The sequence below is a fragment of the Symphalangus syndactylus genome, chromosome 10 (genome assembly GCF_028878055.3).
Source record: "Symphalangus syndactylus isolate Jambi chromosome 10, NHGRI_mSymSyn1-v2.1_pri, whole genome shotgun sequence".
In the NCBI taxonomy this organism is placed as follows: Eukaryota; Metazoa; Chordata; class Mammalia; order Primates; family Hylobatidae; genus Symphalangus; species Symphalangus syndactylus.
The window spans coordinates 100,379,580-100,392,716 of NC_072432.2; the positions used below are offsets into that span (position 1 = coordinate 100,379,580).

A 13,137-nucleotide genomic window follows, 5' to 3' on the forward strand; every position below is an offset into this window, starting at 1 on the left:
GAGACTCCGTCTCAAAAAAAAAAAAAAAGGTCTGAAGAAGAGGCCTCAAACTCAAATGTCTTGAGGGGCCATGAAATTAACACTAATGAGTAAAAGGTTGGGCTAAAGATAACAAGGGACAGTGGACAATCTGGCAAATTGAGGAGTACAAGCCTTGCCAAAAGACATTCAAATTCAAATTTAAAAAACCATCTGGCTGGACAAACAAAACACCTCTAGGGCTATGGGTACAGTTTGCAATTTATGATTCAACCCATGCACGAGGAAACACTGTCATATGACAATTCTATGCTTTTGACTTAGGCTATGTTTCCAGGTCACCAACAGCCAACATACACTGGGTGGATGTGCATTTGGTATTTATCTCTTAAGCTACTGGTTATCTTATTCAAATGGCCCAATAATTCCTTTGGGGGAAGAAAATGAATATATGGTCAGGAAGTTCTGTAACACCTAGACTTTCACACACACACAATCTATAAACGGTTTACTCCTCTGACACAACTTGCTGAAAACAAGCAGCATTATGTAATACATTCAGCTTCTGGAATAATTAAATTACTCCTATTTCTATAGGAATATACCCCAAAACTTGATGAAATCTCTAGCTGATTTCTCAAATGTCTTTACTATCACTAATGAGCCTCCTATTCTTCTAAATACAATTCTTATTTATTTTGCTTTATGTACTGAAAGTACAACCATTTCTGGTTGCTTTGGATAGGGTGCTTTCGCCTGAATGAAAAAGGACCCAATAATAAAATAAACTTTATAGATGATTGTCCTATTGGTCAATAAAAAAAAATTTCTAGTATGTTTAAATAATTTATGCACATCTGAGGGAGTATCAATGGCAAAATATGCTCAATGGTTTTTTCAAGGCTAAGACAGACTTATCTTCTCATGTAGGACTATATTTCAACTAAGCAGAGACAAAGAAATGGATGTGGCTTCCTCCAGTAGAATTCTATGGCTAGTGATTCTTTCTTCTTCTAACTGCCAACACTTTTAAGGAGATGTCCAGTTTGGGCTCCCTTAAGACAAAACAGAATAAAACTTATCTGCTCCCAGCCTCAGACAATCAATCAATATTTGTTGAATAAATGAGCTTGTAGATACTATAACAAATATGCATTTACTATGCATAAGTTTGTTCACCATTCATTCAATATTTTTTGAGGACACAAATTACTATGAGGATAGAGAAAACTGGAAGGTGGAGGGGTGGGAACTTAATTTAGGTGGAATGCGCAAGACAGATCTCTTTGAAGGAGGCAATATTTAAACAGAGACTTAAAGAATAGGAAGGTGCCAGATGTGCAAAGAGCAAGGGGCTTGAAATTCCAAGGAGGAGAAAAAGTTCCTGAAAAGGTCTGAGGTAAGAAGGAGCTGTCTGTTCAGAAAAGTAGGTGTAGCCAAATTGTGCGAACTTGTAGGCCACAGTAAGGACTCTGGATTTCATTCTGGGTTGAGAGGAAGCCCCTGAAAGATTTAAACGGTGGAGGGACAAGATCTGATTTCCATTTTTAGAAAACCACTTGGGCTGAAGGGATTGGAGTAACAGTGAGGAAGTGTCAAGAAGGATACTGTTATTATAGTTAATCAGGCATAAGGTGCTGTGACTTGGACTGACTAGCGTGGGGGCAGTGGTGATGAAAAGGAATAATTGGATTCAAGATCAGTTTTGGAAGAAGGGCAGATAGGACTTTTTGATAAATTGAGTGAATGAGGGGACAGAGCTGGAGAAATCAAGATAGACTCCAAGATGCTATCAGACAGCCACATGGAGATGCTGAAAGGGCAGGAGGATATATAAGTCCAGAGTTTGGAAGAGAGGTCTCGGCTGGGAAACACATTTGGAAATTACAGCATACTGTCAGCACAATGATGACAGTACAAGCTATGGGGGTGGATGAGATTCTCCTAAGGCAATGGTTCTCAACTCTGTCTGTAAGTAAGAACCACCCAGTGATCTTAAAAAAAAAATCCTGATGCCCAGGCTATAACCCTAGACCTATTAAATACGAATCTTGGGAGGGAGGAGACAAAGCAGTAATCTTTGAAAGCTCCCTACGAGGTCCTATTGTACAATGAACATTGTGATCTGCTGATCTCAGGAGAGCACATGTAGGAGAGAAGAGAAAAGGGTCCAGAGATAAGTAGGGAGGTCTGGTGTCACGTAAGCCAAGAGAAAAGGATATTTCCAGGAGGAGGAAATAGTCAGCTGGGTTGAAGTCTGCTGTAAGTGGGGTAAGATGAAGAGAGAAAAGGATCCTTTGGATTTGGCATCATAGAAGTCATTGGTAACCCTAAGTTTCAGTTGAATGATGGGGGTAGAGGTGAAATAGAGCAGGTTACAGAATGACTTTAGAGGTAAAGAAGGAGGCAGTATGTGCAGAAAAGATGCTTTTAAGAAGTTTGGCTTTGAAGGCCGGGCACAGTGGCTCATCCCTGCAATCCCAGCACTTTGGGAGGCCGAGGCAGGTGGATCATTTGAGGTCAGGAGTTTGAGACCAGCCTGGCCAACATGGTGAAACCCCATCTCTTCTAAAAATACAAAAATTAGCCAGGCAATAGTGCCACGCCTGTAATCCCAGCTACTCAAGAGGCTGTGGCAGGAGAATCGCTTGAACCTAGGAGGTGGAAGTTGTGGTGAGCCAAGATCACGTCACTGCACTCCAGTCTGGGTGACAGAGTGAGACCCTGTCTCAAAATAAAAAGAAGTTTGGCTTTGTCTTTGAATAACAGAGAAATGGGTATGTCTCGATGGGTATGAGAAGTTAAGGAAAACTTTTTAAGTGATTATGGATACAGTGTGGATTAGTATTGGAAAGATAAGGGAATCCCTGGTTGAAGTGGTAAGGTTTTCATTCAACAAATATTTACCAAGCATATTCTAAGGGCCAGACACCATGGTGGATATACAATTGTGCACAAAGCTGGCATGGTCCCTGCCCTCAAGGAACTTACATTGTGGTAGAGACCCCCAGTAGGCACACAAACATGTATCACTAAAACTGAGCTAAGTGCTCTGAAGGAAGGAACAAAATGCAGTAATGAGGAATAATCTATAAGGGCAAGAGTCCAGTAAGAAAGTACAAGTTCAGCTGAGATTTGAAGGGTGAAACAGAGAGAAGAAAAGTGTTCCAGGCAGAGAAGCCAGTATGTGTGAAGGTCCCAAGGAAGGAAAGAACATGGCCTTTTTGAGAAACTTCAAGTGGCCAGTGTAGTGAACAAAGGAAGAGAGGAATAAGATAAGTTGGGGATATAAATGGGTTAGGTCACGTAGTACTTGACAGGCCATGATAAGGGCATATGAACTTTATTCAAGATGTAACAAGGAGCCACTGAAGGATTTTAGTTTCTCTTAATAAGACAAAAAGCTGAGGTCATCACTAACTGTAATGGGGGAGGGAAGAGGTGAGGTCTAAAGAATGAGGGGCAGGTAAGAATCTATTCTTATGGAGAATGAGGGTGCCAGCTTCCTAGAGAATCACTGAAGGACACCAGGAGGAGCTGTGCCCATGTGGGGTTCTGTGCCTTTCTCTGCAGTTGTTAACTCTGACATGGCAGGGATAGAGAGGACAGATTGGTGTGACAAGGGGAGGCTTCCTCCATGATTAGAATTTTGTCAGGAGATGTTGACATAATGAGAAGTGGACGGCTGTTTGATACCCACATTTTGGCAATGGGCGCTCTCTGGTGATGATCAGATGCAGGGTATGGCCATGGCAGTAGGTAGCAGATTGTTTAGAAGCAAACAGGTAAAGGAACTATGGTGCCGGGGGCTAGAGGGTTCATCCACCATGGGACTGAAGCCTTGAGAGGGAAGACAGGGACTGGAGGCCACTGAGAGAAAGCCAAGAGCCCGGGTCTTCACTCAGTAAGAGGGAGGCAACCAGTAGATGACAAGGGCAGGGAGTGGACTGACAGGTAATAATATTACCAAGTGGTACAAGCTTCAAGGAGTTGGTGTTTTTTTCTTTTTCTTCAGGATGGAAGAGAGTTCTTTGAATCTGAGGAGTCACAGAGTAATCTATTCTTTTCCTCTTTTTAAAATCTCTGCACAATTTATTTTGAGTTAACAACGCAACAGTCTCTGCATTCTAATCCTACGGTGAAAGGCGACAAGGGCTCACCATGTAATACTTGATTTTCTGAAGGATATCATCATTGGTCATAATAAGATCTTTTGCTGTTGTTCCATCTGCTATGTTGGCTAAGATGCACAGTGTCTGGAAAAGAACAAACGGCCAATGGTCAGGAAAACTCTGAAGTCCCAGAGTCAAGCTGTCTCAAGAGCTTGGGCAATTTTTCACTTGAAGGTACATGGATTCTCACAGGTTCCACTCTCAATGCCCTGATTTCTCATCTGCTGGCATCACTGCTAGTAACAGTAACCACACCCAAACAAAATCTACCTTAGTCAAAAGAGAACCCCAACACTTTGGTGGTTTCTTCCTGGGCATTAAGCCATAGCTGGGCAAAGGCAGCTATTTTGTATAGGTCATACTATCAAATCAAAGAGAAAATGTAACTTATTATTTTTCTTGAAAATCTCATTTCTAAGAGAAGCTCTTGTGACAAACCACAATGTTCCTTCAATAATGTAGTCTCTTTGGTGGAAGCTCTGTAGGTGTTGCAACTCCCCTCCCAGGGAGGCCTCCCTTTCCTAGGCCTCCACCTGCTGCTTGCTCCCAAGCTCATGACCTTCTAGGTGAAGGCCTAGACCCTGTCCACCAGCTACACCAGCCATGTGCACTTAGGACCTTTTAACTTTTTTGAACCCTGTAAGGGGAAGAGAAAAGGAAGTAAAATGTGTGAAGGAACTTAGTCCAGCCTGGCCTAATGTGAAGACTGGAGGAAGCCTGTGCCAGCTGGCAGGACAGTACACCTTGGGGACAACCACTGCACCTTGGGGACAACCACTGCACTGGTGACTGCAGTCTTCTTAAATGAAAAACTGTTCTTGTCAGCTGTTCCATTCTCGAAGCCAGACCAGCAGGAGGCAAAAATTAAGATAATGGTGAAAGGACTATGATAGGGATACCAACAGTGCCAAGCTTAGCAATTCAACAAACCATTTACTAAGTAACTATTATGGGTATACCCTCTGCAGGGCATCAGGATGAGGCAGGAGAAAAAAACACACTCCCTGACTTTGAAGGTGTCACACAAACAATTACATTTCACTGTGATTGAAGTAAACAGAGAATAGAGAAGGCACGAAGAAAAAGCACTTGTTGGATACTGCAAGGGTTAGGGAAAACTTCCCAGAGCAAGTGACACAGTCCTGGAACCCAGTCAGGAATAACTCAAAGGAATGAGAGGTGAGGCTGGGATACAGATTCACATAATTTTCTCCAATTTTAAACTTTTTCTTTGCAAGACAAGTTAATTAAGCTAATTGAGGAGACTGTTTTCTTGAAGTGGCCCAAGCCCCAAAATACCCTAAAGGGTGCATGGTTTTATTTCTCCTAGATTAATACACTGCTGTAACTAGATTATTAGGGAGTAAGTCCTGAGGTGTGAAACCAGAAAAGGCTGCCTTTGAGACACAGTAGACATGAAACATAAATTGTATAGTCTAATAGCTAAGCAAACACTGGGGAACTATTTATTCCAGGGCAGTTAGATCATGTTGAGGAGGCCTTTATGTGCCCAAGAAGTGGGACAGACATGATCTGATCTGGAGAAGGTGTCAGATTTCTGGTGATCTGGTATATAAGCACTGGTACATGGTGAACCTGTCTTAAATTTCTTGGTAGGAACAATATCCTAAGGAAATTAATAATAATGAATCTGCACTCTTTTTGGTTAGTCTCTTGTGGAAAAGATCTTATGAAGGGGCAGACATGAGCATGACAAGTGTAATTAACAGGAGTAATTAGTTTGGGGAAGAGTTGACAGTCAATGTTTCAGGAGTCCAAGTTCAAGACGACATCAGAACCAAGAGAATTATAGTTGCTTTCCCCACATCCTAGCCCCACCTGAGCCTACAGGATAAGGTAATTAAATACAATGAGTGTTCTTTTTTTTTTGAGATGGAGTCTCACTCTGTCACCAGGCTAGAGTGCAGTGGCGTGATCATCTTGGCTCACTGCAACCTCTGCCTCCTGGGTTCAAGCAATTCTCCCTGCCTTAGTCTCCCAGGTAGCTGGGATTACAGGTGTGTGCCACACGCCCAGCTAATTTTTGTATATTTAGTAGAGACGGGGTTTCACCATGTTGGCCAGGCTGGTCTCGAACTCCTGACCTCGTGGATCCACCCGCCCTGGCCTCCCCAAGTGCTGGGATTACAGGCATGAGCCACCGTGCCCAGCCTACAAGTATTGTTTCTCTCTCCCTCTCCATCACTTGTCTTGACATGCAATCCAAATGTGGCAACACCAGACTCACAATACCACATTCTTTCTAGTTCTGCTCGAATTCCTTAAAGTGGTTACAGAAAGCCTTAGCAAGCTTTACAATAACCCCACCTTCCAAGAGCAAGCCAGCAAAATGATATTCATCAGTGGTAGTGATCCAATTTTCACCAACCAGCCTCTGCCAGGCTTTACTAAGACAAAATCAAAATGCAGAGGGTGAGGCCAATCTACGGGAACACAGGTAAAACCTGGCTGAGAAGTAGGAGGGGGGGCAGCACATGGAAGAATCATAGCTTAGTACTCTCTTGTTCTCCATCTCCCCACCATTTCTCACCAAGAAGACTCAATCCTATGGGTTGGCCAGAGCAGCTTAAGAGGAAATAATGGAAATGATCCTTATTATGAATAAGAATTTTAATAAGGCTTCATAACCAAGGTATTCATGGGGAGAAGAGAAATGGTAAACACTTTTAGACTCTCCTAGAAAACAGCTACCCCCTCTTACCCACTAAAACAGAATATAAAAGGGAATTCCAGGGAAGATCCCTCAGAATAGACCAGGTCAGCAAGATAGGTGAGTAATTCCCCTTTTTGTAGTGTTAGAACACACCCATGCATCCCCAGGCTTGAACAGCATGAAAGAGTGAGGTACAGTTCTGTTTTGAAGCTCATAAAACCCCTCTGTAAATATTCCTATGGAGACAAGAAATCAAATCTTAAAGAAATCAATTAGGCCGGGGGCGGTGGCTCACGCCTGTAACCCCAGCACCCTGGGAGACCAAGGCGAGTGGATCACGAGGTCAAGAGACTGAGACCATCCTGGCCAATATGGTGAAACCCCATCTCTACTAAAAGTACAAAAATTAGCTGGGTGTGGTGGCGCGTGCCTGTAGTCCCAGCTACTCAGGAGGCTGAGGCAGGAGAATCTATTGAACCTGGGAGCCAAAGGTTGCAGTGAGCCGATATCGCGTCACTGCACTCCAGCCTGGCAACAGAGTGAGACTCTGTATCAAAAAAAAAAAAAAAAAAAAAATCAATTATTGGGCCAACTCATTGAATATGTGGGCTAAGGAACAGATAAAAACTACACACACACACACACACACACCATTAATGTATGCATATTAGTGTATATACTAATATGAACAACTGGAAATCAAGGAAATAGAGCAGAGACTGGTAAATTATGGTTTGGGCCAAATCCAGCCTGCTTTCTCTTTTGGTAATTTTTATTGGAAGACAGCCATATCTACTTGCTTATGTATTGTCTATAGCTGCTTCCAGGCTAGAACAGCATAGAGGAGTAGTTGCTAGAGACCAGAGCCTGCAAAAATTAAAACTTATACCTTGCCTCTTACAGAAACAGTTGGCTAAACTCTGAAATAGAGAGCAGGCTGGGTGCGGTGGCTGATGCCTGTAATCCCAGCACTTTGGGAGGCTGAGGCAGGTGGATCCCTTGAGGTCAGGAGTTTGAGGTCAACCTGGCCAACATGGCGAAACCCCATCTCTATTAAAAATACAAAAAAGTTGGCCAGGCATGGTGGCTCATGCCTGTAATCTCAGCACTGTGGGAGGCCGAGGCAGGTGGATCACTAGGTTCGGAGTTCAAAACCAGCCTGGCCAACATGGTGAAACCCCATCTCTACTAAAAATACAAAAATTAGCCCGGCATGGTGGCAGGCGCCTATAATCCCAGCTATTCGGGAGGCTGAGGCAGGAGAATGGTGTGAACCCAGAAGGCGGAGCTTGCAGTGAGCCGAGATCATGCCACTACACTCCAGCCTGGGCAACAGAGCAAGACTCTGTCTCAAAAAAAAAAAAAAAAAAAAAAAAAAAAAAAAAGAAAGTAACCGGGTGTGGTGGTGGGCACCTGTAATTCCAGCTACTCGGGAGGCTGAGGCACGAGAATAGCCTGAACCCAGGAGATGGAGGCTGCAGTGAGCCTAGATCACACCACTGCACTCCAGCCTGGGCAACAGAGTGAGACTCTGTCTTAAAAATATAATAATAATAATAAGGCCAGGCGCGGTGGCTCATGCTTGTAATCCCAGCACTTTGGGAGGCTGAGGCAGGCAGATGACGAGGTCAGGAGATCGAGACCACGATGAAACTCCGTCTCTACTAAAAATACAAAAAATTAGCTGGGTGTGGTGGCGGGCGCCTGTAGTCCCAGCTACTCAGAGAGGCTGAGACAGGAGAATGGCGTGAACCCGGGAGGCGGAGCTTGCAGTGAGCTGAGATTGCGCCACTGCACTCCAGCCTGGGCGACAGAGCGAGACTCTGTCTCAAAAAAATATATATAATAATAATAATAATAATAGGTGGGAAAATCAATGAAACCAAAAACTGATTCTTTGGCAATGAAACCAAAAACTGATTCTTTGCTAAACCTCTAGTCAGACTGAACAGGAAAAAAGGAATTACCAGCCAGGCACAGTGGCTCATGTCTGTTATCACAGCACTTTGGGAGGCCGAGGTGGGCAGATCACCTGAGGTCAGGAGTTTGAGCTCAGCCTGGCCAACATGGTGAAACCTCGTATCTACTAAAAATACAAAAATTAGCCGGGTGTGGTGACACGTGCCTGTAATCCCAGCTACTTGGGAGGTGGAGGCAGGAGAAAGGCTTGAACCTGGGAGGCAGAGGTTGCAGTGAGCCGAGATCGGCCACTGCACTCCAGCCTGGGTGACAGAGCGAGACTCTGTCTCCAAGAAAAAAAAGAAAAAAAGGAATTACCAATATAAAGAACAAGAGAGGGGATATTGCAAAGGATACTACAGACTTGAAAAAGGAATAAGAAATTATGAACTGTTTTATGTTAATAAATTTGAAAACTTAGATGAAATGAGCAAATTCCTTGAAAGACACATAATACCAAACCTCACACAAGAAACAGATAACCTGAGTAGTCCTATTTCTATTAAAAAATCTGAATTTGTAGTTAAACACCTTTCCACAAAATAGTCATCGTATCCAGATGATTCCAACTGGTAGCATTCCATCAAAATTGAAGAAAAAAAATAATTAATTATTCACAAATTTTTGCAGAAAATTGAAGAGGGAACACCTCCACCTCATTCCTCAAGGCCAGCATTATCACAATACCAAATCCAGAAAAAGACATTATAAAAGAACTATTCATCAATACCCCTCATGAATATAGATATGAAACACTCCTTACCAAATTTCAGTAAATTGAATCTAACAATATATCTAAAGGATAATACATGACTAAGTTAGGTTTACCTCAAATATATTGGTTTACCTCAAATATATTAGTTTAACATTGAAACTGAATCAAATGAATTCACCATATAAATCAGAGTTTAAAAAAAATGATTTCAACAGATGCAAAAAAAGTGAGTGAAAAAAAAATCTATGGCTCATGTTTGGGGTTTAAAAATAAAAAAGTAAAAATAATCCAATATCTATTTATGATAAAAACTCAACAAACTAGAAGATAACTTCTTTTCCTTTCTTTAATAAAGGGAATCTATGAAAAACCTACACCCTACATATCCAATAGTGAAAGACTGAGTGCTTTCCCCTAATATTGGGAACAAAACAAATATGTTCATCCTCATCTCATTACACTGGAAGTTCCAGCTAGACAATGAAACAAGAAAAACAAAATAGCATATAGATTGGAAAGTAAGAAATAAAGCTATTTTTATTTACAGATGTGATCATTTTTTGAAAATTTTAAGTAATCCACACAAAATAAAGTGACTTTGGCAAGAATGCCGGATACGAGACTGACATACGAAAATTGTATTACCATATATTAACAACGAACAACTGGAAATCAAAATTTTAAAAATAACATTTACAAAAACATATGAAATAGGAATAAATCTGACCAAGAGTGCAAGACCTATATATCAAAAACTACAAAACACTGCTAAGAAGAATTAAAGAAGACCTAAATAATTGGGAAGATATATTCATGAATTAGAAGACTCAATATTGTTAAGACGTCACTTCTTCCCAAATTTATTTATAAATACAATACGATTAAAATCCCAATTGGCATTTCATTTGTAGAAATGAGAACAGAATTATGAAATACAGTAAAATTCACTCTTTTGGTAGTAAATTTACCAAATGTATAGAATCTTTTTTTTTTTTGAGATGGAGTCTTGCTGTGTCACCCAGGCTGGAGTGCAGTGGTGTGATCTCGGCTTACTGCAACCTCTGCTTCCCAGGCTCAAGCGATTCTCCTGCCTCAGCCTCCCAAGTAGCGGGGACTACAGGTGCGTGACCACACTCGGCTAATTTTTGTATTTTTAGTAAAGACAGGGCTTCACCATGTTGCTAGGCTGGTCCTGAACTCCTGACCTCAAGTGATCCATCTGCCTCAGCCTCCCAAAGTGCTGGGATTACGGTGTGAGCCACCGTGCCCGGCCTACCAAATGTATAGAATCTTAAAATCACCAGTGCAGTCAGCATTTACAGAGCAGTTCTATCACCACCTCCCTCCCTAAATTGTCCTGTGCTATCCCTTTATAGTCAAATCTTGCCCCCAACCTTTAAGCCTTGGATACCTTTGATTTGTTCTCTGTCTCTACTGTTTTGTCTTTTACAGATGGTCATATAGATGGGATCATATAGTATCTTGCCTTTTGTATCTGGCCTCTTTCATGTAGCATAATGCATTTGAGATTCATCCACGTTGTTACATACAGCAACAGTTTGTCCCTCTTTATTGTGCCTGTGATATCCTATTATATGAATGCACCATAGTTTGTTGAGGGATGTTAATTTCTAATTTTTGGTGATACAAATAAAGTTGTTATGAACGTGTGTGAACTTAGGTTTTCATTTTATGTGAGTAAATGGCTAGGAATAGGACTGCTGGGTCGTATGGCAAGTATATGTTCAACTTTGTAAGAAAGTGTCAAACCATTTCCAAAATGACTGTATTATTTTGCATTTCCACTAGATGCTCTGCATCCTTGCTAGCAATTGTACTGTTTTAAAAAAAATTTTAGCTATTCTAAAAGATGCATAGTGATATTTTATTGTGCAGTATCTGTTCATATTGTTTGTTCAGTTTTTTTTTTGTTGTTGTTGTTGTTGTTGAGACGGAGTCTGGCTCTGTCACCCAGGCTGGAGTGCAGTGGCGCAATCTCGGCTCACTGCAAGCTCCACCTCCTGGATTCATGCCATTCTCCTGCCTCAGCCTCCTGAGTAGCTGGGACTACAGGTGCCCGCCACCACGTCCGGCTAATTTTTTGTATCTTTAGTAGAGACAGGGTTTCACCATGTTACCCAGGATGGTCTTGATCTCCTGACCTCGTGATCCACCCGCCTCGGCCTCCCAAAGTGCTGGGATTACAGGCGTGAGCCACTGCGCCCGGCCTGTTTGTTCAGTTTTATACTTGGTTGTTTTCTTATTGTTTTGAGAATTCTTCAAATATTCTGGACACAAGTCATTTGTCAGGTATCTGATCCACAAATATTCCTTCCAGTGGATGGCTCGTCATGTCAGTCTCTTAACAGTGCATTTCACGGCGCAGAAGTTTTACAGTTTGATGAAGACCAATTTACCTTCTTCGTTTCTGAATGATGTTTTAAATTTCATAGCTAAGAACTCTTCGCCTAATCTAAGATCTCGAAGATTTTCTCCTGCATTTTCTAAGTTTTATAGTTTTACCTTTTATGTTATGTCTATCAGTAAATTTTTATCTCAAGTGTGTGGTATAGTTCAAAGTTAATTTTTTTGGGCACTTGTACAGCATCTTTTCTTGAAAAGACCATTTTTTCTCCACCGAGTTGCCTTTGTACCTTTGTCAATAATCTACCGGCCATATATGTGTGGGTCTATTTCTGGACTCTCTAATCTGTTCCATTGATCAATATGTGCTACCTTTTTTTGCTAAGAGCATACTGTCTTCATTACTACTGTACTTTTATAATTAAGTCTTGAAATAAGGTATTGTGAATTCTCCTATTGTTTCTGTTTTTTCTTCCAAACTGTTTTGGCTTTTTAGCTCCTTTGCCTTTTCATACAGATTTTAAAATCTATATGTAAAGGAACAGATTTTAGATATTTACATCTATAGTAATATTTATAAACAATCATGCTGCAATTGTGCTTGGGACTGTGCTTAATCTATAAATCAACTTGGGGAGCCGGGCGCGGTGGCTCACGCTTGTAATCCCAGCACTTTGGGAGGCCGAGGCGGGTGGATCACGAGGTCAGGAGATCGAGACCACAGTGAAACCCCGTCTCTACTAAAAATACAAAAAAAAAAAAATTAGCCGGGCGTGGTGGCGGGCGCCTGTAGTCCCAGCTACTCGGAGAGGCTGAGGCAGGAGAATGGCGTGAACCCGGGAGGCGGAGCTTGCAGTGAGCCGAGATCGGGCCACTGCACTCCAGCCTGGGTGATAGAGCAAGACTCCGTCTCAAAAAAAAAAAAAAAAAAAAAAAAAAAAAAAAAAAAACTTGGGGAGAACTGACATTTTAGCATGGTATATCTCTCCATTTATTTGGGTCTTGGATTTCTTTCATTATCAGTGTTTTTATTGTTTTCAGTATACAGATCCGTGTGAAATTTATACATAGAATTTCGTTTTTTTCTAAGCTACTGCAAATAGTACTGTTTAATATCTCAATATCCAATTGTTCACTGCTAGTATATAAAAATACAACTGACTTTTCTTTTTTTTTTTTTTTTTGAGACGGAGTCATGCTCTGTCGCCCAGGCTGGAGTGCAGTGGCGCAATCTCGGCTCACTGCAAGCTCCGCCTCCCGGGTTCACGCCATTC

At 41.7% G+C, this 13,137-nt stretch overlaps 1 protein-coding gene across 6 annotated transcripts in view; it reads right to left on the reverse strand.

The window, feature by feature from the left end:
- Window positions 1-13,137, reverse strand: part of ARMC8 (armadillo repeat containing 8) — a 115,614-nt gene that overhangs the window by 8,163 nt on the left and 94,314 nt on the right. For all 6 annotated transcript variants that reach the window (XM_055295297.2, XM_055295295.2, XM_055295301.2 and 3 more), the window contains one exon: window positions 4,140-4,235. In XM_055295297.2, the coding sequence (XP_055151272.1) occupies window positions 4,140-4,235 (96 nt within the window). The remainder of the gene's footprint in view (window positions 1-4,139; window positions 4,236-13,137) is intronic.